The sequence below is a fragment of the Struthio camelus genome, chromosome 23 (assembly GCF_040807025.1).
Source record: "Struthio camelus isolate bStrCam1 chromosome 23, bStrCam1.hap1, whole genome shotgun sequence".
NCBI lineage: Eukaryota > Metazoa > Chordata > Aves > Struthioniformes > Struthionidae > Struthio > Struthio camelus.
In genome coordinates this window covers 4,623,977-4,651,497 of record NC_090964.1, presented here as the reverse complement: position 1 = coordinate 4,651,497, position 27,521 = coordinate 4,623,977, and the positions used below count along the sequence as shown (strand labels likewise).

The 27,521-nt window shown below is 50.1% G+C and overlaps 2 protein-coding genes across 4 annotated transcripts; one reads left to right on the top strand and one right to left on the bottom strand.

Annotated features, from left to right (window-relative positions):
* The first annotated feature begins 234 nt into the window (after nucleotides 1-234).
* On the top strand, nucleotides 235-17,847 carry ZCCHC17 (zinc finger CCHC-type containing 17). Of its 3 annotated transcripts, XM_068917063.1 has the most exons (9): nucleotides 290-340; nucleotides 665-856; nucleotides 1,251-1,308; nucleotides 2,304-2,369; nucleotides 2,976-3,076; nucleotides 4,503-4,594; nucleotides 5,390-5,490; nucleotides 6,813-6,961; nucleotides 16,776-17,847. In XM_068917063.1, exons 5-9 carry the CDS (start codon nucleotides 2,996-2,998, stop codon nucleotides 16,950-16,952), a joined length of 600 nt encoding a protein of 199 aa, XP_068773164.1. In that variant the 5' UTR covers nucleotides 290-340; nucleotides 665-856; nucleotides 1,251-1,308; nucleotides 2,304-2,369; nucleotides 2,976-2,995; the 3' UTR covers nucleotides 16,953-17,847. The 3 variants fall into 3 exon arrangements, with proteins under 3 accessions (XP_068773163.1, XP_068773164.1, XP_009668175.2); XM_068917062.1 differs by lacking the exon at nucleotides 2,304-2,369 and having other exon boundaries at nucleotides 235-340; XM_009669880.2 differs by lacking the exons at nucleotides 290-340; nucleotides 665-856; nucleotides 1,251-1,308 and having other exon boundaries at nucleotides 2,286-2,369.
* A 2,026-nt stretch (nucleotides 17,848-19,873) lies between these two features.
* Nucleotides 19,874-25,775, bottom strand: FABP3 (fatty acid binding protein 3). The gene is made up of 4 exons (XM_068917365.1): nucleotides 25,567-25,775; nucleotides 24,280-24,452; nucleotides 20,525-20,626; nucleotides 19,874-20,181 (listed from the first exon to the last, which is right to left on the bottom strand). The coding sequence occupies exons 1-4, from the start codon at nucleotides 25,637-25,639 to the stop codon at nucleotides 20,128-20,130; spliced, it is 402 nt and encodes a 133-aa protein (XP_068773466.1). The 5' UTR covers nucleotides 25,640-25,775; the 3' UTR covers nucleotides 19,874-20,127.
* Between the last annotated feature and the right edge of the window lie 1,746 nt (nucleotides 25,776-27,521).

Here is a 27,521-nt window from a genome sequence, read left to right as displayed (position 1 = left end):
GCGCCCGCCCGTCCCGCCCCCTCGCCCCCATTGGGCGGCCCCGCCAAGTCTTCCCGCGCTGATTGGCGGAGAGCTCCCGGCTCGGCTCGCTTCGTACCTCACTTCCGGCGCGCGGGTGGCGAAAGGAGAGCAGAGGCGGCCTGGCCGGGCGCTCTGCGCGCGGATTGGCCGCTGGCGCCGGAGGAGGCGGGATGGAGGGAGAGAGGCAATATAGGTAAAGACGATTGGCTCACCGGCTGTCACCTGCGATCACCGCGCGCGACGGTTGGTGGAGCGCCGCTTTGCCTCAGAGCGAGGGGGGAAGCGGGAGGGGGCAAAATGGCGGTGGCGCCTGGTGGGGGTAAGTAACGGTGGCGGCGACGGGTCGGGCGCTCGCTCGGTCTCAGCCTCGGCGGGGCTGGTGTCGCGCTGGCAGGGGAAGTCTCGGAGCATTGCGGCGAGGTTGGGCTTCCCCACCCTCCGTCCGGATCAGGCCCGGCTGGGCCCGGTGCCGCCTGGGAGAGCGGCCCGAAGGCGGCCGCAGCTGGTGTCACCCAGCTCGAGGAGCTAGTGTCGCATCATAGCCTAAATCAAAATGAACCAAAGAATTTGTCATATTAGTCGAATGTCACTGAGCTGGTTGCAGGAGGTGTTCTCAAGTGCTGATTAAATATATTTTTCCAAGGCATCTCTCTGAACTCCGGTTACGAGCGTGGTTCCTCCGCAGCGCAGTGACGTGCAATGAGTTCAACTGGAGTCGCCCAGAAGGTTTTGGAGGAACGTTGTCGGTTGCTCCCAGAGACGCTCCCGAGCACGTCCTGTGAGGTCTGAGATGATGGAGGCGCTGCCTGAGCTCTACGCTATCTTCCAAGGAGAGGTGTGCAGTGGGGCTGCGGCCACGATACTGCGAGGTGTCGTGAAGTGCGGGTTGTTTGCTTTAGTTTAAATGACTGGTTAGTTCAGCGGTGGTTTGGGTAACTGTCAGCTACGTTGCTCGTTTATGTAAGTATACGTATATGTGTGTGTTCACACACACACACACACACACACACACATATATGCATATGTATTATTAACAGAGGAGTAGTTGGCTGGCCACGCTTGTTCTAGAGTTATCGAGGAGTGTTGTCTCTCCCCAGCCTTGAAGTCTAAAACTGAACTAAGATATGAGAACCATTTAGCCTTTTTTGTGCATGTTTTAACTGGTGGTTTCAAAACAGGATTTTTACCAAGTCTCTTTTGTTTAGATATTGTATTGATTTTCTTCACAGGTTGCTACTGTAACAGAATATGGGGCATTTATAAAAATCCCAGGCTGCAGGAAACAAGGTTTGTTTCTCTTATTTGTTTAGGCTTATTTTCATGTTGACTTGTTAGGCTCTGCAATCATCCCCAGAATAAAAGATTTGGCAATTTTTAGGAGAATACTAGAATTTCTCCTTCTTTTTCTCTATCTGATTTATCTGCTAGCTCAGAAAAAGTGTTGAACTTAAAAAAAAGAAAAAACAGGTTCTCACAAATTACTTAAGGTAGTGCTACATATGCAGTTATACAGAAAAGGCTCAGAGGATTTCAGAGGAAGTGGGTTTTTTTTTTTTTGGTAACTTCACCGCATCTTAGAGAATCGTTTTCAGGTGGTGGACAAACTATAGAAAATTCCACAAGAAATTTAGCTTGACAACTTATTTCTTTCATGACCAGTTTGCAAGTCAAATAAAGATGACTGAAGTGGACTTCAAATAAAAAATAGACCGGAAAAGCTGACTTAGTTTTGTTTACAGTTGTGGGAAAACTGCAGAGTAAAATAAACTAGTCACACAAAAGAAGCAATTTAAGCTGGATGTTCTGTCAATTGTTTGTATGCATACGAATAACCACTTCTTCACTCTCATCTTGAATTGCACACTTACTTTAGCGCCAGCTCTAATAAAAATTTTTGCATGGAAGTGTGACTAGTGGAAGGATGTCTCTTTGAGATGCAAACATGTCCTGAAATATAAGCCTAGACATGAAGGTGTGTTTCCATACTTATCCTTCCATGTATAATCCTGTAGCCCACATTTATTATTTGTGTAAGTTTTAAAAAAAAAAAAAAATCTGGCTGTATGACCTTGCAAGCACAACAGAAAATCAGGTCAGCCTGGGTATTTAATGGTTTTGACATTGCCAGCAAAGTATTGTGCTGCTGATGCATGAAATGTTCTTTGTTCTCTAGTGCTTACGTTGGTTTCAGAGGACGGACAGGAATAGAGAGGCGTTAATGCCTGCTTAAAATAAAAAGTTTTTTTTTTCTTTTTTTCCATGTGGACGCCTGGTATTTTGAGTACAAAGACGCTGCTTTGGGGCCTGCTTCTCTGACAAGCTGTAAATTAAGATCTTAAATACGGAAGGTCCGTTTTCTTTTTCTGGAGTTAGTGTCTCAGTTATCGGTAATGTCTCAGTTATCAATGAGGCGCCAGCTCATTGCACATAGTGCTAAATCATCCAGCCCCGGAGGTGTCTGGACACACATGAAAACTTGGACTGATGAATCCAGCCTGGAGGCTATGAGAATACTGTCTCCCTGTTGGTTGATCAGATCCCTTAGTTTTGATTGCATTTGTTTCATACAAAAACTTGAGGATTGTTTCTGTGGTGATGGTGGTCAGAAGGGGGCATATGCAGCTCTACACCTTTGGGGAGAGCAGTGCTTTTCTCATCGCTTCCTCTATCTCTTTTGACGCCTATTGTCTTGCTGTGTGTCACTCATGCTTCCTAACAGCATGGAGTAAATTTGGAGCAAATATTGATGAGCTTTTATATGTTTGCAAACAAACTTGATTGATTAAACTAACTGATTCTCATCTGCGTAATGTGTTTGGGAAACTAGATGCTTAGTTTTGCGTAGGGAAACCTCTTAATAGGTGCCCTCTGACTCCTAGAGGACAAAACTAACAGTCAGTAGAGACTTTTTTTTTTTTTCCTCCCTTTTTTTTTTTTTACAAAAATATGACCAGGCCTTGTTCATAAGACTCACATGTCATCCTGCCGTGTGGATAAGCCCTCAGAGATAGTAGATGTTGGAGACAAAGTGTGGGTGAAACTTATTGGAAAAGAGGTAATGTTAATTCTTGTTTCTTTAACACTGTATAAATAAATTATATTACAAAAAGAGTAAACTAAGAACTTTTTGATATGCAGAAGCAGGGTGTTCTGGTCGCTTTGTTAAACAAAACATGATATATCTGATAAACAGTTGATTTCTGCTCACTGTCAGGTGAGACATTGGAAGCTGACCTTCTGTGACTTGCTGCAATGCAATCAAAACTTAAAAGCAGCAAAGCGCTTTCCTTTCTTTTCCTCTCTACCTGTTTGCAGCTTGCACCCCCATAACTGTGTGATTGGTGGCCAAATGAGCAATTTGAGAGGATTCCAAGATGAGAGCCAATATAAGCACAGTCTTTTAACAGTTGTGAGAGACAGGTCTGTTATTAGAAGAAGCTGAGTGTTTTTTGTTTTCAAGGAAAGATAGTTGACAGTGAATTTTGCCCAAGGGAAAACACAGATTTTTTTTTTTTTTTTTGGAGGGGTGTGTCTTATTTTCTACCCTTTATTATATTGCTTTTTTGGTGCACAAAAGAAGTGATGCTAGGCCTATCTTCTATATTTAAAGATTCCTTGGAACAAAGACTCTTACTTTGGTGAGCCATTGAAACAGTGAAAGTGGACTATATTTTTTAGGAAAGAAAGGTGGGAAGGTGTTTTTTTGTGTGTGTGGTTTTTTATAATTCTTTTGGCAAATACATGTATTTTGAAACTTGCTGCCTTCTAGAGATGAGAGGTTTTTGTCATAATTGGTTTACATCTTTCAGATTTTTTGAACGATAACAATAGGGTTGACATACAAAGCAATGCCTTCCATTTGTGGAAGATAAACAGATTTAGAACCTTTTGGTGTGTACTTATAGAAGGTTGTAAAAAGACTTTTAAAAGTTACGACCTTTGCTCTTGCTTCTAAAGGGATAATGTGGCAATCAAGGGCTTATTAGGATTCAGAAAAGAATAAGCCCCTAATACAGATACTTAGAAAGTTTTTAACCTCATAAGAAGATAGAAATGTGAGAGCAGGTATAGAGTCTTATTTTTCAGGGTGCAAATCTGCTGAAGGTCCAGCAGAAACTCCCTTGTGGGTGGATTACTGATTAATTATTGAGAATTATAGCAAAGTTCCTAAACATACCCTTTCTTCTACAGCGCTTTGGTTCGCTCATGTTAAATGCAGAATGTTAATCTGAATGGATCTGTAGTTTGATCTTGTTTTATTTCTGAGGTAGCTGCTTAACATACTCATGTTAACTAGAATAACTGCATTTTGGCTGTATTTACATTTTAATAGAACAAAATCATTTTCACGTAGTAGCCTTGCTTTAGTAGTTCCTTTCTGTGCTGACAATTTCATTCCTTCTCTATCGGCAGCCTGTTAGATTTGTATTAGTTAACATCGCTGTTGCTTCCTCTTCTTGCTCTATGCCTTTCTCTTTCAGATGAAAGATGACAAACTGAAACTTTCCCTCTCCATGAAGGTCGTTAACCAAGGAACAGGAAAAGACCTGGATCCAAACAATGTTTCCCTTGAGTAGGTAAATCTACTGAGCTGGGCATAACAGATCAGACAGGTTGTTACTGCCTTTCATTCTTGGCCTTCCTACCGTAGTAGTTCTTCAGGTCCTCCCCCCTTTGGAGGGTGAGGAGTGCTCCCTGCTGAGCCCCACAGACATGGACTGGTTATATGAAGGTGTGACTGAAGGTCCTCTCTTGGATGCTGATTAAAGGCTCGCAGGAGCTGGTGGAGGGAGGGCTGCAGGAAATTCCAGCCCTTTGCGCCCTGGCAGGACCTTAGTTCTTGCATTTTTTTGATGGCTGCGTGCATTGTGATGGAAGAACTGTTCATTCCTGCTGTGGATTCATCTCACTTTTATAAACAGTGAAAACAAGTAATCTCCTTAACCGCTAAGGTCCGTCAGAACTTTCTTGTGCGTCTTTTCTTGTGACGTGTCTTGCAGGTCAAGTAACTTTTGTTTTTTATCTTGGGCAAGTAGGAATGTGTGTGTGTATGTATAAGTGTATATATAGAAAATATATATTCACCTACATAATACAGACGTTAGCATAAAGGAAGTAACTGCGTCGTCTTATGTTTGCCTGCTTTGTTGGGAGAGTGTTCAGAAATAGAAGAAGCCATATATAAATGTATTGTTAACAATGTTAACACTATTCTAATGAGTAGTTGATGAGCTTCTTTCTTTGGTTTAGCTGATTAAGGGCTGCTTTTAGGGCAACCCTTAAACTTGTATTTAAACTGTCCCCGTGTAACTATATGGGGTTAGTGATGAAGGTATATTGAAAATTGAACTTTTCTTCTCTTTTTCAGTCAGGATGAGAGGAAAAAACGTACATTCAGAGACTATACTAGTCAGAAGATCACTCTTGAAGCTGTCTTGAACACTGTATGCAAGAAATGTGGTTGCAAAGGTATATTTATGTAGGGCTGTTTTGTTCTTTCAATGTAACCTTTGTTCTAGCTAGATTGTGACCTGTAGATATGTGTAGTGATGTCTGCCTTGTGATTGTGCCTCGCTGTATAGGGATTGGATTTTGCTTCCAAATGTCTTTTAAAGGACAACCACATTTTCCAGCACTTTCGTTTTGTAAAGGAAAGACTTAATTGAGCTCCTTCTGTTAAGATTTGTTTCTTAAAATCACATCCGTTTGAACTTTCTCTAAGGAACCATTCTACTGAGCACAGTTCTTCTCTTTGTGTGTCTGTTTGGATGCGTCTTACAGCTGAGCTCTTATTCCAGTTTTCCATTTTAAGACGTAACCATCAGCCTCAAGTAAATCTGTTAATTATGGCAAGAGAGGTCAATGGAAATAACTGGTTAGCAGTTAGGAACGCTGTTAGTGTGCGAGCAGCTTCCTTAGAGTTGAAAACAAGCGTTTCTACCTGGTGAGATACTTATTTTGCCTAGCATAGGAATGGAAAGTTGGCTTAACTGATGCCTTTTTTAGTAGCTTTTGCTGACTAGCTGCAAGTTGTTCAGGTGTAAGTCAGTAAAGTTTTTTGGATGTGGAATTTTTACTGCATATTACTTATTGTCCTATGTTATTTGGCCACAGAGTAGTGGTTTTGCTGGAGTTTATACTATTCTGGAGAAGGTTAACGACAGTTTTAAAAGCAGCTGTTCTAATCACTGATAAGGTTCTCTGTAGTGGTGGATAACTACCTTTTAAAATGCTATTTTAAAGAAACCCCAGAACTTTGAAACCCCAGAACTTTAAACTAGATTCTAGGTATTTGCAGTCTGCTTTTTAATGATAATGTCTACTCATAATAGCCAGGCAGATGCTATCAACGTGCAATTTCCACTACAACTGTTAATAGATCAACTTTGATGTCTGCAGCGTAGAACCAGATTGAGCTGGTTTTCCCATGTGTTTGTGGCTTTGGTCTCATTTACCAGATGTCTACCACACCAATTGACCGACTTTCTCATACGCTTTTTTACGCCGCTTAAGTTGTTGCCTAGACATGTCTCTACTAATGTCTCTGTTCAGACAAGAGTGTCTTAGTTTTGCCTGATTAATCTTTCCGGAATGACTTGTGTTGCACTTGCTCCCCTGGCTTGTTTAATCTGAGCATGTAAAACTAGTTGGAATGCTGAGTGGCGGGGGGAAGCGCAGTGTAGATTCTCATAGTGTGACTAATAATAAAAAGGTTGTCATCAGCATTTTAGGTAGCTGAAATGCAGTTTTCAAAAAAGGTCTGGGTTACTACTTCAAAAACTGTTTTGCAGGTCATTTTGCCAAGGAGTGTTTCATGCAGCCTGGAGGTACCAAATATAGCCTGATTCCAGAGGAGGAGGAAGAAGAGGCAGCAACAGCAACATATGAAAAAGATAAAAAGACCAGTCTGGCTGATGATTCTTCAAAAAAAAGAAAAAAGGTACAAGGTGCACTTCTGCTGGCTCGAATAGTGGGCCACACAATTTATTCTGTAGATTTACATCTGTGTTTTTCTACAACAAGGTTGGTATAAGTGGCTGTATTCTGAGAAAGAAAGTGGCTCTGTTTGTGCAGGTTCTGTAGCAAAAGAAAAATCTCTTCTGCAGACTTTTTAGCAGTTCCTACTTACCACTTTTAGGTGCAGTGTGGTGCTGTTTGTTTGTTTTTTAAACTATCTCTAGGGTGGTTTTGTACCATAATACACAGCCCTTCCAGGCCCTACAGTGCAAAAAAGGGATTTTTTTTTTTTCCTGGCCTTTGTGAGGCTCTAGTTAAATTACTTAGATTTTCTGCCTTTCTGTGACCTTTGCCAATAGCTGTGTCCCCTCTTATTTCACTGCTGTTGTCCAGTCACGTTTCTTTAATCTGAACTAAATGCCCGCTGCTACCTTGATGTAGCAGGTATCCCAGCCCAGCCTATGTACTGTGAACTAGGCTTGTCTGCAAATGCCAGGGTAAAATCATAGGTTGTGTTTGCATAAGGAGCTTATAGCATGTCTAGGCTCTGAAGTAGTTTTGTCCACCTAAAAGGTCTCTTATCTCTTGACATTTTTGTGTCCAGTGTTTGAACTCTGGCTTCAGAGCATGCTGGGACAACACAATGGGTATAAAAAATAGGTGGGACTTGAATCCAAAACAGGAGTGTGTAGTGGTCAAGTCTATTCATGCAGAAATGAGTCTTCCAATTCCAGAGTTAAGTAAATAAAGTGTTCCATCAACTCCTTCACTGCTTGCGTCCAATTTGCTATTACACTTCCAAAGCGCCCTTCCCCCCCCCCCCCCCCCCCAACCTCGCCCTTTGGCCTGTCTGTGTCCCTGGAGAGTGGCAACAGTCTGGGAACATGGTGGGATTTCCAACGTCTAGAAGCACGGCAGGCTGAAGAGAGGGAAAACTCTGGCAGAGGTAGTGAGGAGTGGTCTGGCCATAGTTTTGTTTCCTTGTTGCAGGAGAGGCACAGCAACAAGCATTACCATTTGCATGGTGAGAAGTGACTTCTGAGGGCTTAGTTCTCACTGGATCGGTGGGGGGCTGTGTGAGTGCTAGCACTAGTAGAAGAGAGTGCAAATACTGGCTACAGGGAAAGGACAAATCTATCTGTTTCAATGGCAACCTGCACTTAAATCAACCCAGAGTGACACTGGGAACCAAAGTCTCACTTCCAGTTGTGTTTTTCATTAGTCAGGTGGTTTTTGGAGCTTTGGTACGCTCTTATCTGAAGAGGTGCTTTTTGGGTAGGTGTAGGTGGTGGCTGCACCAGAGCAGAAAAGTCAAGTCTGTGGTGACTTTCCTTGTATTTGCCTCTGCCCTGTGGCATACCTGTTTCTGCCCGAGAGTTGGTACGAAATTACGGTAGCTTTAATTTGATTCCTACCCTGCAGTTTTCATTTGTCCAGTAGAGCTCAGGATAGTAGTAGTGGGAACTTGATCTGTCTGACTGTAGGTTCTGGTGCCTGGTTCCACCCTGAGAGGTGTGTTCTGGTTCTCTGATGTACAGGCTCTTATCCGAGGAATGTCTTGCACTTGTATGGCAACATAAGAGCAATGTTCTGCAGACAAAATACACATACTCTTCTTTTTATTCTGATCTCAGAAGCACGCAACTGAACCAAGTCATCCCTTGGGTCCCAGGCTAACTGCGACTCGTGTCTTTCTGGACTTAAAACATCAAGCTTCTGTCATATTGTGGAATAGTGTGAGACCAGGCTGTTGGTAATACCTCAGCAGACTTGAGTTCTCTTGCCTTTGGTTGTCTTCCCTCTAGGAGTGATGATGGCTTGTCTGGTAAAGGTTCACTTTGCTTTACAGTGGAAGTAACTGTTACTTAAATGCTATTGGGAAGAATTCTGTTAAGAGCTGTGCAAGTACTCCTTTATCTTACCAATGCCTGTCCAGTGAGGCTGGGGATTCCCTGTGGAGCCTTGCCCTGCTGAAACTACAGGATATATGTGGGTCACTGTCCTGAATTTGTTACTATTTTTTTCATCTGTGGATTAACAGCCTTCCTTTAAATGTTGCTTGTTCCTTTGATCTCCTCCCTTCTCAGGAGGAGATCAAAGGTTTTCAGATGTTTTGCAGTGCTGGAAAATAAAACTTTGAGATTTTTGGAGACAGGATGTGGGATCCTCGAAGTGAATAGCTTCCTTGTTGTCTCGGGTGCCTGCTGTGATCTTGTCTGGGAGCCACCATGTGCTTGCCTGCCTGCCTGCCTGGAGCCCCGGGGAGATTTGCACAAAATCGAAATAGCTCAGTCTACCTAGTATCAATTGCTTTGCTGACCAAGTCCTATGCGGTGTTTGCAGTGTAAAAGTAGAGCTTGCAGTTTTTAAATGAAAACATGGCAGTTTCCTATCTACCAAGCATCCATTTAATGACATAGCAGTAGTACCAGCCTTCCTGGCTGTTCGTTATCAATGTTTTCTTTCCTTGATCTGGTGCTTTGTTGCAGTCCTTTGGTACTCTCCCCAGAGGCTCCTCTCCTTACAGAGATACTCTGGGGTCCTCACCCCCTATCTTCTCTGCTCACCTTTCCCATGGTCACCATGATCAGTAGTTTATGCCCAGAGTCTCTATAAGGCTGGCAGTGAGCTTCCTAGAGCTCCTTCCTGGTTTGCTGCTCTTATCGCAAGTTGTAATACTCGTAGAAATGTGGTCCTGTTATTGACTTCAGATCTGCAGATGGTTTTTAGACCACTTGAATGTTGTCCATGCCATGACCGAGACAGAACTGAGAATCTCGGTGTTTTCACTTTTCTCCGGCCTGAGCCCTGCAGCATCTACTGGAGAAAAGACGGCTGAAGACTTCAGCTCTCTGTACTTGCCTGGTCTTCTGGTGTGACCTTGGGCGCACGTTTTCCTGGTTACAGATCACCATCTTAGTATTCTGCACGTGAGAGCACTGCCCTGTCTCCTGTAGGCCCTGAGAAAATAAATAACTTGGAGACGCTCAGATGCTGCTGTCAGAGTTATGCGGAAGTACCAGAGAGCATCTAAAGAGTCTCTGACAGCTGCTCAAGCATGTTACTGCATCCCTTTCACTTTTATTCTTTTTGGGTCACAGGGTGAAGGAACTCCTATGGGAACACTGCAGTGTGTCTGTACTGAGCTTGTGTAGGAGGGAGGCATGCTGAGAAAAAATAAACCCTACTGATTCTTCTCCCCGTCTGTCTTTCAAGAAAAGGTCTGCTGTTCTCAACACCAGGAGTAACCCCCTTTCGTTTGCATTCTACACAGCTGTCCTGTCTTCTGCTCAGATGCATTGATTAATTTATCCCTGGTGTAATTTTGTGAAGGTCGTTGGAGCTACATGATAAATGTGACCTGCAGTTGCTTTTCTACTGACTTTGCCACTGTTTCCCTCGCCGTGTGAAAGACTTCCTTGAAGTCCTTCTGCAGATGTCTCCTCACTTAAAACCACACCTTCTTAAATCGTTGTCTGTTCAGTGACCTGTACTTCATCAAGCCTTAATCCATTCTAGTTCCTAGCCTAGTACTTGTTTTACTAGTTGTTAAATAGCATTAGCTTAAGGCATAGCTTAGTTAGGTTCACTCTCTTCACGCGTCTGCTGTTCTCTTATTGTCCTTTTCTCTGCTTTTCTAAACTTTGCTGTATTTGCATTACTGGCCATGTGCTGGATTCTTCTCATCAGATTAATTCTGACTAGATCTTAAAGAAGGGATGGAATCATATCCTTGGCTTTACATGATGAATCTTGTTTGGAATTAGGCTGGCATGGTGAAAGTTCCCTTTATTTTAAGAATAATAACCTAGAAGGAATACTGACACGTTTTTGGGAAGAAGTCCTGGAAATCCATTGTAATTATTCATAAGGGCAGGCAAATTCTCAGAATGAGAACCCACAGAGGGTTTGGTGAAAGAATATTTAAACTTTCTGGAGAGTTGGGGACACTCCCCTTTTGTCTCAAAATCAAATACCTTTAGAAGGAACGAACGGTCGTAACATTCTTAAACATAGCCCCAAGCAACTCCTCTTATGAAGAGCAAGAAACAAAACCTGGTGTGCTAGTATGGCTGACTCTTAGTACGAGCCTTTTCAAAATAGCTACAATAATATGAAAGCCAGCTCTTTCAGGCTCTAGCTCAGACTGTTGCTCTTCTGCATGCTACTTCCCAACGCAAGTCTTGTATAGTAGATTTCAAGGCAAGTTGGTTCGATTTTCTAGAATTGTTGCATAAGTTGGACAAGAGGTACAAAGAACCGTAACATCCAAGCCTCCGTACGTGCTGGCTCTCTCTGAGCACCTTTACATTTGGAGTCTGTTTGGACAAAAATCGTAATATGGACACAAGCGCAGTGTTTACGATACTGAGCAAATGCCTGGGTGCGGCAGCGAACAGAGCTGAGCTTCATCCATCATCAGGGATCAATTCTGGAGACCAATTTGTGGCTAGGGTGCGGCAAGGCTTTGCTGCTGTAGCTGAGGGCAAAAATTGGGCCTTTACTTTGGCACGGTTGTCTCTAGTGCGTAAACCAGAGGAACACTCCCCTCTTGCACAATGATGGTAGCTCTCGGATCAGTTCAGTGTGGTTAGTAATCAGTAGGGCACAGGAAGGCAGTTTAGTTCTTATCATTCAGTACCAGGATGCTGGATTTTAAAGGAATTGACGGTCTAATAGGAAGATATTACTTGTACAGAAGGGTTTCAGAGCACCACTGTCTCATGCTACAGAAAATGCAGAAATCTTCTGCAACTGCTTTACTCCCTGCAGTGTTTGCAGTCTAGACTGTTCTCTAATGTCCAGTGTTGCCCAGTTGTGTGCTTCTGCTGTGGTGTTTGCATAAACAGTCTGGGAGTACTTGCTCTGTGTTGGTCTGAATGGCTTGGCTGTTAAAATAGGACTGTCCTAAAAAGGAGACTGTGATTTTTAGCCAGCACAAAGTCCACATGTGTACTTTTATTTCCCCTGTCACGCAGAAGGGACTGATGTGACATCCTGTCTTGTCCTTAGCCTTCACACGCTGAGAAGTTTCCCAAGCTCTGGAATGAAACTCTGTTACAAGGGCTTGTCAAACTTTCTCACCATGTGCACAGATCAGAAAAGCTTGAGAAAATTCTCCTTGCCGCATCCCTTTAGATAAAAGGTTTAACTCTTTACCATCATCATCTTCTGAAAACTATTGTAACTTGGTTCTACCCTTAATATGTGGATAAGGGATTTTGTGATGACTTTAGTGTTGTCTCACAGAAAAATCTAGACTTTGGCAAATTTTCAATGACGTCGGTTATCATAGCGCCGTTATGGAGCTGCAACAAACGATACCTGCCGAAGATCTGCTAGGTATATAGTAAGCTAAATCCTCCCCGCTCTCCCCTGAAGTCCTGGAGGATTCTTTGCTAGACGTGCAGCTCCAAGTCTTCCTTTTTATTTTTGCTATTCCATCTCCCTAAAACAGTTGCTCTGTTTCACATTAAATAAGCTCCTGCTTCCCTTTCTTCTGTGCCCCTAATTGATAGCATGTATCTGGTGCAATGACACACAATCCATACTAAATTGATGTCTTTAGCTGGGCCTCTTGTGTCCTTACTGTGACAGGAGAGTGTGTCTTTTTAATTGAAATTCTATGGACTCGGCTTGTCTTCCCATAAGCCAGTATATTAATCTTCATATAGAAGCTGAACTTGTCCTGACAGTAGCTGAAGCTAATGGAAGAAATGTCTCATGGGGAAGAGCTAGGAGAACCCAGCCTTCTCTTTGTGAATGTCTATATCCTTGCTGTAGCTTTGCTCACAATAACCCCAGCTAATTCTAGCTTAGCTCAAGAGTCTCGCAAAGCCATATCTGAATTCCTGTGCCCTCATGCTCTGTTTTTCTCCATGCGTATGCAGAAGTTATTTTGTTCTCTCAGCACTGAAGCACTCCTTTTTCCAAAGCAATTTTGTGAGAATTTGCCTTTCAGGGGAAGCTTAAGGGAGGCATTGGAGGGTTATCAGCAGCTTAGTGAAATACCCTGTGCCCTCCCTAAATTAGAGCATGGATTTTACTTTAATGTTCTCGCCTGTCTTGGTGAGCTACTTGAGCTTGGTGAGCTAAAAGCACCTTCAGGCTTAGAGCAAACAAGGCAGAGTCAGGGTGTAAAGTGGATTATTGCAGGGGATGTTTCCCTCTTTGCCTTATTTTTCATACTGTGTTCAGTAACTACTTCTGACTTTCCTTGCTTACAGAAGAGTGCTAGTTTCTTAGCTTGCCGTCCAGTGGGTGAATACGCGTGTGTTGCCTTTCTTGTGCTTGCTTGTGTGAAGTGAGTTTTCTTTATGTGGATGTTTTCCAACCACTTACTAGCCAGGGTTGTGTTTTTCTCTTTTTTTTTTTTTTTAAATTTTTTTTCTTTTTTTTTTTCTTTACCCTGGGTAGGATGGGTGTGGAGCAAGCCTAGGGCAGCACCTGCAGGCATCCGAGGGAGGCGGAGTGACTCAGCGTGGCCCTCAAAATTGTCACTGCTGGATTCACACCTTGCAGCTCCCGTGCACAGCCCCATGCTGTGCTTGGCTGTGTTGGAATAGGTGGAAATACTTTCCCAAATGAGTCGCTCTCATTTTTGTAGAGGTATCTCTTGTACATCTACTGCTGGTCACTGTTGTTCCCCTTGTCTAATCACGCGTTTATTTCCTCTCCTTGGCTTAGCTGTTCTTCTAGGTTGGCTGTGGACGTGCAGCAGCTGACCAAGGAGGGAGGCCTCCCTGAGGACTCATTTTGTCTGAAGTGCTGTGACTTACACAACTGAGCCTTTGGGCTTCCTTCTGTTTCCTCACAAAATGAGTGCATGGCACTAGGAGACCTGCCGAGACAGGGGTGATTTACAGCAAGGCTGTTCTAGTAAAACTCTGCGAGTCCAAGGATGGCCCTGAGATTGCTGGGGACCCTCTTGGCAAAGATAGTAAGCTGAGCTGTTGGCTTGGGGACTCCAGACTTCTCCCATTACACAGGAGAACATCAATGGTGTTTTATATGACAAACACTGGAAGTGTTAGGTTTGGGAGAGTCATTAGACTGCTTTTCATCTCTGACTGTGATGCTCCCCAAAGCTTTTCCACAGCTGTGCTCTGAGCAAGCCATCTTTCAGCCTGTTCATTGGTGGGAGGAAGTGGGGGGACATGGCTGTTTATTTGGCTCACCAAGGTTCCTTTGCCTGGGCCAGTGACACACTGAAGTGAATGTTCTGGGCTTCTCCTACTCCCTCCCTGCACAGGCTCAGCAAACTCTTTACTGTTGTTGAATGGAGAGCTTACCCCTCCGGAGGTGGTGAACATGGGGGGAGTGCCCAGCTATGCCAGTGGTCATGGTTTCTTGTTTGCACTCTACTTTGAACCTGTTTTCATGAGTTAGCTTTCATTCCCAGTTATGATACTAGCTGTGCCATCCCAACTGCTGAACTGGGAGGGGGGGGAAGGTTTTTAGAAACCCATGCTTTAGTTCCTCATGTATGAGGAAGGGATTCCTGGGCCCAGGCAGTGCACGAAGAATGCAGCATCTGTTACTGTAGCAGAGTGACATGAGTCTAAATGAAATGCATCCAGTAGAAGATAGTCTGTGAGGAGGGGGAAAGGAGCTGGGCTACAACTGGGGAACAAACCTAATGTAGTACAGTTAACATTACTACATGTATCATTACAACTTAGCTGCGTAGTTAAATTACGGAAGAGAATAGGAGGCTGTTTTGCAGCAAGTTTGAGAAGGATTGTGCCCAGTCTTACAAGTGCACCAATTCTAGAGCAGTTAACATATATATCCTTCAGGAAAGTGTAGCTCGCTTTAAGTAAAAATGCCAATATATGGTTTAGTCAAAGCAGCAAGATTTGCTTGCTGGGTTACATTCCTTGCTGGTAGTGTCTAAGCCTATCGCAGGCGATTGCACTGGCTGGGCTTGTCTTATTGGCCCATCTCCACTTCAGGGGACCGTGTTTTGCTTCTTTCTTATGTCCTCTTTATGTCCTTGAGCTATAATGAAAATTTATGATATCTACTTGCACAGGAAGGTCTGTTTTTAATGTTGATGCAGCTATGGAAGAAATCTTAAATGTGCTCTACAAAATATTACAATCACTTAGTGTTACTAATCACTTAGCCTACTCATCGGAACGCTGTTTTCACTTACTTTCCAGGATCTTGTGGGTGTTGGAGAACAGCATCTCTCTTTTTTTTTTTTTTTTTTTTTCCCAAGAAGTTTTTTTTCCCCCCAAAGTATTTTTAAAATACACCCCCCAAAACCTTATGTCTTGTTCCAAAAGTTGGTTAGTTTGATAATTTTGTGGGTATTTGGGGAACTAGAAAGGTGAGCTGAATGGGCATCAGTCTCATGCTTGCTTATTCTCCACAAAAGCAGGCCAAGCCAGCTGGTGCCTTCTGATCCACTTGTTTTCCTGTTTAATTTAAAATCCTGGGGCTGGATATCCATCATTCCACTGCTTTTGTGGGTGGAAGTGAGCATGCTTCCAGCACAGGCAAATCAGATCCTCTCCCTTAGTACTGCTGTCTAATTAAATATATACAAATTGCTGTGCTGTGTCATAAGATAGTCTGTCTGCTTTGGGATCGTCTGCCTGACACAGTTTCAGGGGAAGTTGTCATGCAGTACTGATTTTAGGGTAATCCGTACTTTGCAGTTATTGTGAAATGCCTCAGAACTGAGGGTTCAGATCCCTTTTCAAAGCCCCCCCCCCCCCAAATATTTATTCCAACACCAGCTATTCTTTTCCTGCATGTAAATGTCAGGTCCCTCTTGATTCAACTCTGTTTCTTTTGCCTCAGGGCTTCACAGAAATAAAGTACAGAGAGCTGATTAATGCTCATCACTTTTACCTGCGTGTGGTGCAGAAATGGTGGGAAGCTGCAAGAGCAGGAGGACATAGGATTTGTTTGGAGGCTGTGCAGAGAGAGCATAGTTACTGCTTGCTAAAGGGCACTTCCCCATCCCAGCTCCCCTCCAGGGAAGATCAAGAGAAGCTTTGGCTTTGAAGGAATAGGTTTAGGCCTTTGTGGTTGGAGGGCTGGTGTCAGATACAGCCCATCACAGCTGTGCTGGGGGCTGTGGTGTAGTAAGAACCCATCGCGTTTCCATGCTGGAAGGTGAGTGGGGCCTAGCAGAGCAGAGTCAACTTGCCTCTCGATAGACTTAAGGTACATAACCGTGATGTTTTTGACTTCTAGACTGTTCCCCTGACTGGCATTTCAGCAGGCGATTCTGGGATTTTGGCTGGACTTGGGCTTTCCTGCAAGGAGAACGGTGCCTTGTCAGCAGTGCTCCATTGCTTTAGCATTACTTTCCAGGGACTCTGTGCACTGACCTTCTGGCGAAGGGGTGGGGTGGGGGTGATACTGACTTCCGACTGGCTATTTTAGAAACCCATTTTATTGGCAAAAGGCCTCATCCTGTCAACGTCTATTAAAAAGAATAGCCTTAAATAACTGAGAAAGCTCTGACTCTGGAGGGATTGCAAGGACTTTCTTATGGTGATGTGAGAAACAGTTTTGAGGCTTGGATTTACATTCTGTTACAGCACCTCCACTCTGATAGCTGTTACGTTGTGTCTGATGCGGTTGTGGTCTACCGTAGCTAGTTAAGTCCTAAGGAGCTGGGACAGAAGCTGTGTGTATCGTGTGTGTTAGAGGACAGGTTCAGCTCTGTGTCGCAGCTTTGAAGGCACCTGTTACAGAAAGTGGCTTGCTGCCCTGGTGAGCACAAGTGATGGTTTTCCCACGTGCAAGGCTTTGTTTATTTCTTTTTCGTTCAATAGGAGAAGAAGAAGAAAAAGAAACACAAGAGTAAGCAGTCTTCCGAGTCCGACTCTGACAGCTCTGACTCTGACAGTGATGGGGCTCAGCCAGCCAGCAAGAAGGCCAAACATTCAGAGAAAGCCAGCAAGGCTCAGAAGAAGAAGAAAAAGAAGCATAAGAAAAAGCACAAGGAGTGAGCGGGCACTCACAAAGGGGTACTGACATTGTGAATCCCTGGAAAATGCTGCTGGGAGAGCAAAACTGAATCGGTGCGTTCCTTGCTTCAAGTACAAGGAGTTTCCTTCTAAAACTAACGCTCAGTCTGTGGTGTTTGAGATGTTGACTTTGATGCTAGTTATCCACTATCACCTTAGACATGGGCTGCCATTTTCTCCCACCAAGGCCAGTGGGCATGCCTGACAAAATGGGCTAATTAAACCTGTTCATCAGTACCTCTCCCATCCCGTAGCCTCGTGTTTTGCTGGGTAAATTGCCAGTGCTGCGCGTGGCTGCTTTGGACAGTGTCAGCCTGCCATAAGGAGCATGCATGACATCAGCCCCTGGATTCAGTTGCCTGTAAAAGGTGGAGCTCTGCTGCCTGGCCATGCTTGCCCCTACCAATCCCTGCAGAGAGCTCGAGGGGGAGTTGTTGCTGGACCCTGCAGCGAGGCTATGTCTTCCTTACAGCTCTGCATTCACCAGTCATGGCTCTGCAGCTCAGGCTTGCTCCACACGTGGTTTGTTGGATCAGTGTAACTATGCGGTAACTGAATCGCAGCCCAATACTGTCATCTCGGAACAGCTCTGAGAAAGGACAGCTGATATCTGTGCCGTTGCCTGTCTCCTTTCCCAGCATAAGGCAGTATTATAACTACCTTCATGCTGGAGAGACTTCATTCATGGTAACAGCACGGAGCCGATTGGCTTTGGTATAGAAACCCTCCCTCTGTTTCATTCATTTTATCTGAAAACATTTCGAGTGGGAGACTCAAAAGCAACTCAGTGAGTGGAGATATTTTAAATAAACATTGTGTGGTGTATTTGCTGGCTTTGTAAATGATGGAAAATAAATTTCCCAGATCTCCTGTTGAACTTTGTACTGCGTTTTTTCTTCTGTGTGCTCTGCACTTCATCTTGGGTAGTAAAACAAAGGCGTACCTGCATGAGAGGGTATGTGACTTGCATTAGAGATTTTTGAAAGTCTGCTTAGGACAGGGAGGAGAAAACCCTTGTGTCAGAGCCCTGGCTGCTTTCCAGAGGTTTCCAGTGGTGCAGAGTTGGTGAGGTGACCCCTAGAAGAACCCTGCTGGAGCAGAAGGCAAGGCTTATGGTGTGTTTTGGTAACAAGGTGAAGTAGTGACCGAAGTATAAATCTTTTATTTAGACTCAAAGGTCTTTGAGGAAGGAATCACAGAGGGTCAAGCAGTTCTGTGCTGCAGTTCATATCTAGACTAGTCACTCTAGACCTTGGTGACCACAGAGGAAGTCTGAAGGGAGCAATTCATCCTGCCTTGGAGTAGATGTTTAAAAATGGGCTGGCTGAGTCACTTATGTTGCCTCTGTCTCCACTGACTCTAAAAGGAAGCGAGAGTGAGAGTGTTTGCATGCTGGTCACAGCAGTGATCGGCCATTGCTGTAGAAGCAGGCTGGCCCATGTCCTCATACTTCAGTAAAACCAGGCAATTTTCAGTGCTGCTTACCCTAGTATGAGCCTATCATGGCAGGATCAGGGAAATATGCTCTAGAGGACCCTGCTTGAGCAGGGAGGTTGGACTAGATGATCGCCAGAGGTCCCTTCCAACCTAAACGATTCTGTGATTCTGTGATCAGGCTTCTCCTGGGCTGGTCAGGGCAGATTCGAACCCTAAACTCTACAAGTTCCCCACGGCAGAGTCTTCCTTCGGGCAGGCTCCTTTCCCAACCTGGATGTGATGTGCTCTTGACCTTGGTTTCTTGGCTTCTTTGCTGTCAGGCATAACATCAGATGATGTTTTGGCAGAGCGCGCCTGTCTGGATTTGTGGTGGAAAAATTACTTTTGCTGGAATGGTGTGTGCTTGTATCCTGAGTGATTTATAGCAGAGCTGCCACTATAGTAAGCTTATATCCCCCCTGAAAAAAAGCAAGCTGAGTGTCCGTCTGTCATTGCTGTGGCTGTGTCCTGCTGAGGTTGATAGGTGGACTAGCAGAAACCCTGACTACACGGAGCTATAGTGGCCCAAATGCCATTTCGTTGATACAATTTGTGGGCTAGAAAACCTGTAGTGACCCAGACTGCTCTTCCAGTAGTGGCACATGTGTGGTTTCGGTCTCTACCTGTTGCTGAGAGGTCTAGTCCTGCCTTTTTCCTGCACCTTGCTGTGCGCTGGCAGGAGCGTTTGTGCAGTCCGTGCGCTTGGCTTGCTGTGCCTGCTTCCAGGCTTGGTCTTTGGTGAATCAGGCCCTGGATCATTTGTCAGGTGGGTCAGCCTTTCTGCTATCTCTGTCAACAGAGGTGTGGCAAAGGAAAGGGTACCTGGTTAACCTTGCCTCTCCTTGTACTCTTCTATGACTTGTTGTATTTCCAGAGAACCAGCTGAGACAGGCTGCTGGGTTCACTGGTGTTTTAACCCTCTTGCTGCCTGGGGGCTGCTCTGAGCAGGTCCTGGGTGTGTGCTGCAGCATGTGCAATGGCCCGGGGAGGGCTGGCGTCGATCACCACCTCCTCACCTAAATGTTTGCAAGGCCCTAGTGGGGGCCCTGCGAGAAGGGCCTGTGTGCTGTGATGGAGAAAGGGAGTAGCTTGGGTGGGGGGGGGCCTCCTGGAGAGAGACACCCGTGAAGCGAGAGCATTAGGTGTGCTAAGCCGGCGGGCAGGGTCGCAGCCTCCCTGGAGCCCCTGTCCTCAGCAGCAGGAGAGCTGTCGGATGGATCCCATCTAGCACCGAGCCAGAAAAGCAGAGACCACCTCCAATCTGTTCAGGAGGGACATGGGAGCGATGTGATGAACTAGCCCAACTCCCACAGCGTTTTCCAGGCTGAAATTTCCCTTCCTCGCTCCTCCTAAAGCCCTGGCTGGGACAGGATCCTCCTCTCCACTGTGCCAAAGAGCCTTTTTTCCAAGTGAGCCAGTCACAGAGCTGTAACAACATTGGTTTTATTTTTTTTTTTTCCCACATGGGCTCTTCTGTTATTAAAAAACAACAACCACAACCACAACCACAACCCAAACCCCAACAAGACAACAGGGATCAGGGCAGCAGACGGCTCCAACGGGTTCGGAGGGCTCTGCCATCAACGTGAGGCGCGTACAAACTGCCGCCGAGGAGAGGACAGAGGCAAGTCGGTGATGAGCTCGGCACCGGGTGACAGGCAGGGAGCTGGGGGAACGGCCTCTATGTCGCCTTCTCGTAGGTACGGGTGGAGACGACGCTGCCCAGGGTGAGAGTCTAGAGGCAAAAATCAAAGGCGGGCGGTTGTGCGGGGAGGGAGGAAGCAGCCCTACGGCAGGACGGTCCCAGCACCCTCCTGCGTGCCCCTGCTAGCCGCTGCGCCCCGGGAGGGCTAGCGGTCGCGTGCTTGGGGCTCTAACGCAGCCTTGGAGGACAGCCCTTGAGCTGGCTTAGGCGGAAGCAAGGTCCGCTCTGCCCTTAAAAGCTGGCTCGATGCGAGCGGCAATTTGGAAGGGGTTCAGCCAGCGTCGGCCGGGCGGCCCCGTGGGGTACGGCACCGTTATCCCGGTGCCGGCCCCTCGCTGCGCCTGCCGAGCTACGAAGGTTTCTAGCCGCTCACCAGAATTAACTTCCCATCCTTCAGCTCTCGCACTAGCGATGTCTCCTTTCCTTCCCACTTCTGCACGTGGACGAGTTTGCCTCCATCCAGTGTGACCACAGACTGCGGGGAGAGATCAAAACTCGCCGTTAACGCTCGTTTCGGGAGGAGGAAAAGGCTCCAGCCTCAGTTCCTCTGCTTCCAGCTCCCCGGCAGGAGCTCCCCTGGAAATCAGCCCGCCGGTTCGGAGACCTGCTGCGACCGCTCTGGGTGCCCCTGGAGCCCAAGTGCCCGCCCCCGGCAGCGACCCCCTCAGCCTCGCCTGCCCCACGCGCCGGACCCCTCTCTGGCTGCCGGCCGGATCAGGACCAAACCCCAAAACGTCGCCAAAGCCAATCGCGTGGGGAGCCGCGGGCTGAGCCAGGCGGCGGTGCCCTGGCAGCAGCGGACGGCCCCGATAACCCGGCCGGGGGCACAGCCGCGGTGACCCTGCCCTCCCCTGGCCCCGCGCCGGCGCAGCGAGCCCTGCCCAGGGCCTCATCCTGCTCCGGGACGCCGCAGCCCGCTCCCTGGCCCGTGACGGAGGGGATCAAAGAAGCAGTGGAGGTATCGGAGCCCGTTGGATCGCAGCCCGCTGGCCCTGCCTCTGCCCGCCCCGTGCCGGAGGACCTTGCAAGGGCTTTTGGAGGGGCTCAGCAGACAAACGAGCCTCGCGCGGCCGGCCCGCTGTTTGTCCAGCCTTGCTGTTGACTCAGGCTTGCCAAGGTTAGCGCGACACCTGGCTTGGACCGACAGTGGAGCCAGGGGTTGCGCGAGGACAGGCAGCGTGGCACCGGCTACGCTCCTGCTGCGCTGCTCCTGTCCTCCGCGGTCCTTCCTCACGGGCCGGATGCCACGGCAGGTTCCCAGCCCCAAGGATGCTATTTCCCCTGGTTGGCCCCAAAGGATTTTGGTCCTCAGCTGCCTCCAGCCCCTGCAGCATCTTTCCCTGCCCTGAACCCTCCCAAGCTCCCAAGGCTGGAGCAAAGCTAGCCCCTACGTGCCCAGGTCCATCTATGGGACGGGGCTTCCTACATCTTGGGTCTCGCTGCACCTCGGGTGCCCCCAGGGCTCTGGTCTCTCCATGGCTTAGGTGCCCCCATGCCTCAGATAACCCCCACAGTTTGGATCTTCCTAAGTCTGATTTCCCCCCGCCCCCATTTCAGATGCCTCCATGGCACAGGTCTCTCCATAACATGGGTTTCCCCATGGCTTGGGTGACCCCTTGGCTTGGTGCCCCCACAGCTCAGGTCACCAGGTAGCTGGGGTGTCCCCCCAGCTTGGGTCTCTCACAGCTCAGATACTCCCACGGTTTGAATCTTCCTAAGGCTCATTTCCCTCTGTCTCAGATGCCTCCATGGCACATGTCTCCCCATAGCTTGGGTTTCCCTGTGGCTTGGGTCTCCCCACAGCTTGGGTGCCCCCTTGGCTTGGGTCTCTGCATGGCTTGGTGCCCCCATGCCTCAGGTATCCTCACAGCTTAGGTGCTCCCATGGCTCAGGTCCCACCATGGCCAGGGACCTCACATGGCTCAGATGCCCTCACAGCTCGAGCCTCCCATGGCTCAGATGCCCCCAAGGTTTGGGTCTTCCTAAGGCTCTTCTGCCCCCTGGCTCCATTGCCTCCACAGCACAGGTCTCCCCCTAACTTGGGTTTACCTATGGCTTAGGTGACCCCACAGCTTAGGTGCCCCCATGGCCGGGCACCCCACATTGCTCAGGTGTCCCCCCAGCTCATATACCCCTGTGGTTTGGGTCTTCCTAAGGCTTGTTCCCCCTCAGCAGCTCAGATGCCCCCTCCCAGCACAGCTCTTCCCCTAATTTGAGCTGCCCCATGGCTCAGGTGCCTCCCACAGCACAACAGACCCTGCTGCCCTGTCCCATGCTGCTCCACAGCCTCCCTGTTCGCCCTGGCCTCCATCCACTCTCCTTCCTCTCCTCTGCCCTCTGGCTGCCTGCCGAGGGGCATCTGAAGGGCATGTCCCTGGCCGGCGAGGAGCCGCTCGCAGCCCTTCACCCGTCCCCACTGCACACGGGATGCCAAGGTGGTTTTAACATATTTTCCACCAGCCCGAGCCGTCTGGTTGTGCTCAAGCCCCGTCACGGGATGGGGCAGCCCCCAGCGTGAGTGTGCTGCTGGCCCGCAGCCATGCGCGGAGCTTGCCCTGCACACTGTGGCCATAGCCTATAGCCAGCCACAGTCATGTATGGAAATAGTTCCCCCTTCGAGAGGGGTAGCAGCAGGGGCCACTCCAGCCAAGCAGGACAGAGGACAGGGAACAGGCTGCCATGTGTCTGCTCAGCACTGCCACCTTGCTCGCACTCACTGCCTGCTTCAGCCCAGCTGCTCTTTGGCCACTGCAGCCGCTCTGATCCTGGCTCTGCTGAAGGCTGGGTGCTCCCACCCGGTGAAAGCACCCAGCCCTTGGGCCATGCCTCCCTGTGAAGCCCCAGGCCAGGTGGGGACAGCCACCCCCTCTTGCCTCCATCTCAGCAGGTCCCTGCACCCTACAACCCTTCTACAGCCAACAGTGTTTTATACTGCCAGCCCAGGCTGTAGGGAGACCTGCTCCACCACAGATCTGACCAGCCCCGAGGTGGCCAGTGAGTTCATTTTGCAACACAACAACCTTGTCTGCATCGGGCTGGGGGGACGGCGCCTGCTTCACGCAGAGCATGTTTAATGGAGCGTGGCACCCTGCGGCCACGCGGGGCCAGGAGGGGAAAGTTCTCTGCAAAAAATGTCTTTGCTAGGAAAAGGCCGGCGGGGGGAGGATCGGTCTTGGGAGGGGAAGTGTCTCTGCAGAGGGAAGAGGCCAAAAAAAAAAAAAAAGGAGGTTTAATGCCTTTCTTGATCTTTCATCCTGCAAACTCATTTCCCCTCCCATGAGCTCAAACTGCCCTCTCAAGCTTTCTTCCCTTGCTTTTATGGGAGGGATAGCCCAACTTGGCTCTTTGCCACCAGCAAATAACCAAGGAAGAGGAGGACTTGGAGAGCCACCGCACAGAAGCTCAAGTCTTTCCTGAAGAGGTTTTCTCCCCCCGAACCTCTTCCCTGAATTAAAGGGGAATTGGCCAAGTGATGTGTCCAAGCCGTTCCATCCCTCTTCGCTCACCATGTACAGAGAGGACAGCTCTGCCCAGCCAAAGGGGCCCAAAATGTGTTTCTAGGACAAGCACCAGGCTCAAAAGCAATTCTTGCATCCCTGCAAGGATGCCTTGGAAACCATTAAAAATGGCACAAAGTTCACCTTCGCTCCACCACATCCCCTGTTTCTCTTGAGCAAGTCCGTCGTGGGCCAGGCAGTGGGCGGTTGCATGTTTTCGCTCTTGCACAACCTACCCAGCAGCTCTGTGCCCGGGCGGCCCAACTTCCCGGGCTGGTAGAGCCCCGGGGCTGTTACAGTAACTCCAATGCCTCGTAACAGCTTTTCTGCAAAGCCTGGCTGCAAATCGGCATGGGGGAAGGGGTGATTTGCCAAGAGAGGCTAGGGCAGAGCAGCAGGCCCTGAGGGCAAGGAGATTTTTAACAGAAGAGGATGGAGAGAAGGAGACAGACCCAGAACTCAAGGATTCAAGCCTTGAACTGCAGGAATGTGGCCATGGCCTGATAAAAGGGTTTGGCAGAGGGCAGATGCTCTCTGAGGGACCCCAGAGAGCTTCTCCAAGCACCAATGTTCAGCACCCCAGCTGCCCCCTGGGTCTCTGCTGGGCTCCTGGCCCCATGGCTGGGCTCACCTTGACGTGCCTGTCATCAGCAGTGGTCTCATCAAACTCCTCGCCCAGCTTGAAGCTGATCTCTGTGTTTTTGAAGGTGCTCTGGGTCTTCAGGGTGATCTTGTCGCCGCTCACTTCGATGATGGTGGTGGGTTTGGTGAGGCCCGCCACCTGCCTCGTGGCAAAGCCCACACCTGCAGGGTGCAAGGGAGCGGTGAGGCCACGCGGAGGGGCTAGAGAGGGTGCATCCCCATCATCGTCCCTGCCCTTCAGCAGCCCCCAGACCTTCCTTCCTCCCTGCAGCCTCCCCGTGTCTTGCTGGCTGCCGTGGGGGCTGGAGGGCAGCTGGATGTGCAGCTGGGATCACTCAGGGCCAGATCCTGCACCCAGAAACACCATTCTCCAGCCACAGACCAGCTTTTGGGGCTGAGCAGGATCCAAGACAGGTAGTGTCCCCTGGCCTCTGTAGTACCCTGGGGCCACTCAGAAGGAGCCACAGCCGGTGCCAGGGACCAGGCTGGATGATGTGGGGTGAGAAGGAGGGATGAAGGATGGAGGAGAGCAGAGGCACTGCATTCACTCACTCTGCAGTGAGCAGCTCTGCAGTCCTCTCCCTCCACCCTATCATCCTTGGCCCTGAAATGGGGGGGGGGGGGGGAAGGCTGTCCCCACCCACTGGCTTCTGGGAAGAGCTGGAGATGCATGTCCCTCCCGAGGGCAGGGAGCCAGGCAGTGGGCACACTCCTTCCCGGGCAAGGCAGCCATCTCCTGCCCCTCGCCTGCTTTCCCAGGACCAGGGACCTCACCCGGCTTCAAACAAGTGCCCGGCAGCGAGGATCATCCTCATCACCAGAGATGGCCGAGATTCCCTCCCACCCTGTCCCCACCCGTGTTGCCCCCTGGCAAAAGCCGAGCCCCGTTTCCCGGCCGCAGCACCGCGGGGCGCCGGGCGGGGCCGCGGGGACACCGCACACCCATGCGGAGCGCCAGCGCCCGGCTCGCCGCAAGCCCCGGCTCCCCCGCATCGCCCCTGCCCGCCGCAAACCCAGCCCTGTCAAAACAGCATTCCCCCCCCCCTTCTTTACACCCATTAAAAAGGCAGACAGCCATCCTCCTCCTCACTTGCAGGCGCCGCAGCGCTAAAAGCCCTTTGTGCGGTCCTGGCTACTCGGGAGGTGAAATACAAAGGGGGGGGAAATGAAGAAAGAAAGAGAAAGAGAGCGGAGCGATCTCACGGCTTCAGCGCGCCCGGCGCAGGGGCGGCCGCCGCCCCCGGCTCCCCCCGCCGCCGCCGCCGCCCGCGCTCACCCAGCGCCTTCATGTACTCATCGAAATTAGCCGAGTCCACCAGCTTCCAGGTGCCGACGAAGGCTTCGACCATGGTGAAGGCGAGCGGGCTTGCGAGGCGGGGACGGCGCCGCCGAGCCACAGGGCTGCTGCCGGCTCCGCAGCCGCCTTAAATAGCGGCGCCGTCACATGATTGCGGCGGGCGGCTCCGGCGGGCGCTGCCGGCCCCGGCCCCGGCCCCGGCCCCGGCCCCGGCCCCGGCCCCGGCCCCGGCCCCGCTGGCTGCCGCGCCCTGCCCCGCGGGCCGGTGCCACCCGCGCCGGCGCCCGCGCGACTCTCCGCTCTGCTCCGCGCGCGCGCGTGCGTGTGCAAGGACACGCGCGATCCCACCCTGCGGGGGACACGCGCGTGGCGACGGCGGGGCACGCAGCGCTGGGGCCGCTTGGTGCGACGGTCGGTCGGGGCGCGAGGGGCTGCCGTGGCGCCGGCCCGTACGGCCCTGCCCTGGGAGGTGCGCGTCCGCCAGCGCCCGTAACCCCTTCCTCCGCCTCTGCCTTTCCCAGCGCCTCTGCCCCGCTTGCCTTCGCGCCCGCGGGATGCGCCAGGCGGCCCGCGCCCGCGGCGGAGCGGCGGCGTGAGCGTGGCTTTGCTGAGCGCAGCCCAAACGTGCACTCAGCGTGTGCTGCCTCCTTCTGCCCCTGGTACCCTGGAGCCCACGCGGCTCCTCAGCATCTCTCGCCAACGCCGATTTGGACGACAAAAATCCCTGGTATGCACCAGGGGAAGTGGCAGAGCAGAGGGGTGGCAGGGCCAGGAGGCCCTTTGGCACAGGGGACCTCCAACGTGCCTCCCTGTGAGCTTGGCTCGTGGGGACCCTGGGGCTCAGGGGACAAGAGCTTTTGGGGGGGTCAGTCCCAGCCTCCTCGCACCTCCCCGCACTTTGGGGTCGGGGAGGAGATGGCGGCAGTGAGGACGGCGATGCCCCTTCTCGGCTGTTACTCTTTAACACCTTTAGGACGAGAAGAAGCTGATTAGGCAGAACGGCTGCTCCACCGGCAACCGAAGCCTCTCCGCCTGGACTTAGCCCCGTGGCAGCACCCCGGGCACGGTGGGACGCCGGCAGGCAGGGTGCCCCGGCTGCGCGGCCCCGTCATTCCCTGCCAGGCCCCAGTGCCTGTCCCTGAGCTCGCCCAGCCCAACCGCCCGCCGGGGGCCAGCACCCATCCTGCCGGGCTGCGGGAGCACGTGCCCGCGAGGGCTGAGCACTGGCCGGGGGGTGGAGGGGGGAGGACTGGATAAAATAGCAGCTGGTGCGCGCCGTCAGCTGCCCGCCCGCCCCTAACCTTTCCTCTGCTTCGGGCTCTTGTTGCAGCGGGGCCGTTCCCGGCGGGCTCGGCGCCCGCGGGAAACAGCTGAGGCAGTGGGATATAACGGCCCCTGGTCCACTGGGCACCCGGCTCTGGCCCGGCCCCCGCGTCGCGCCCACCGTCAGCCTCCTCCTGCCGCCCCGGGATTGCGATGCAGGCGGGGCGGAAAGGGCACGGGGCAGAGCCACGCTGATGGGGGCGGCCGGTCCCGTCGCGGGTTGCTGCTGCCTTTGGGCCAAGGGGCTGGGGCACATCTACAGACGGGGGTCAGGCGCCTCTTGCCCTATTTCAGTTAATGGGAGTTTGGCCCTTGAGCAGCCGGTTCTCCTTGCGCACGGCTGTCGTGCTCAGGAGCCCTTGCCCAGGACCTCAGGGCCTTTCTCTTGTGAGCATCCAGCTCAAGGTGAAATAGGTGCAGGAGAGACCCAAGGGACACCCTCTCCCTGGCCCCGAGCTGTCATTGCAGACACCCAAAAATAGCTGGCGGCTCAAGTTCAGCCTCCTCCGGAAGGCACGGCCTCGGCCCTGCCAGGGTGGCTGTGAGCGGGGCCGGCGCGGACGTGCCCTCCCACATGCCGCAGTCCCCGTGAGCGCCCCAGACCCCCGCAG

Excerpts from the sequence above, each read along its gene's own strand:
- ZCCHC17 (XM_068917062.1), top strand. The coding sequence starts at position 812 with ATGATGGAGGCGCTGCCTGAGCTCTACGCTATCTTCCAAGGAGAG. Across the intron at positions 857-1,250 it reads ACGCTATCTTCCAAGGAGAG|GTTGCTACTGTAACAGAATA; the intron begins GTGTGCAGTGGG and ends TTTTCTTCACAG. Across the intron at positions 5,491-6,812 it reads CAAGAAATGTGGTTGCAAAG|GTCATTTTGCCAAGGAGTGT; the intron begins GTATATTTATGT and ends ACTGTTTTGCAG.
- FABP3 (XM_068917365.1), bottom strand. The coding sequence starts at position 25,639 with ATGGTCGAAGCCTTCGTCGGCACCTGGAAGCTGGTGGACTCGGCTAAT. Across the intron at positions 24,453-25,566 it reads TGAGTACATGAAGGCGCTGG|GTGTGGGCTTTGCCACGAGG; the intron begins GTGAGCGCGGGC and ends TGCACCCTGCAG. Across the intron at positions 20,182-20,524 it reads AGGATGGGAAGTTAATTCTG|ACTCTCACCCTGGGCAGCGT; the intron begins GTGAGCGGCTAG and ends TTTTGCCTCTAG.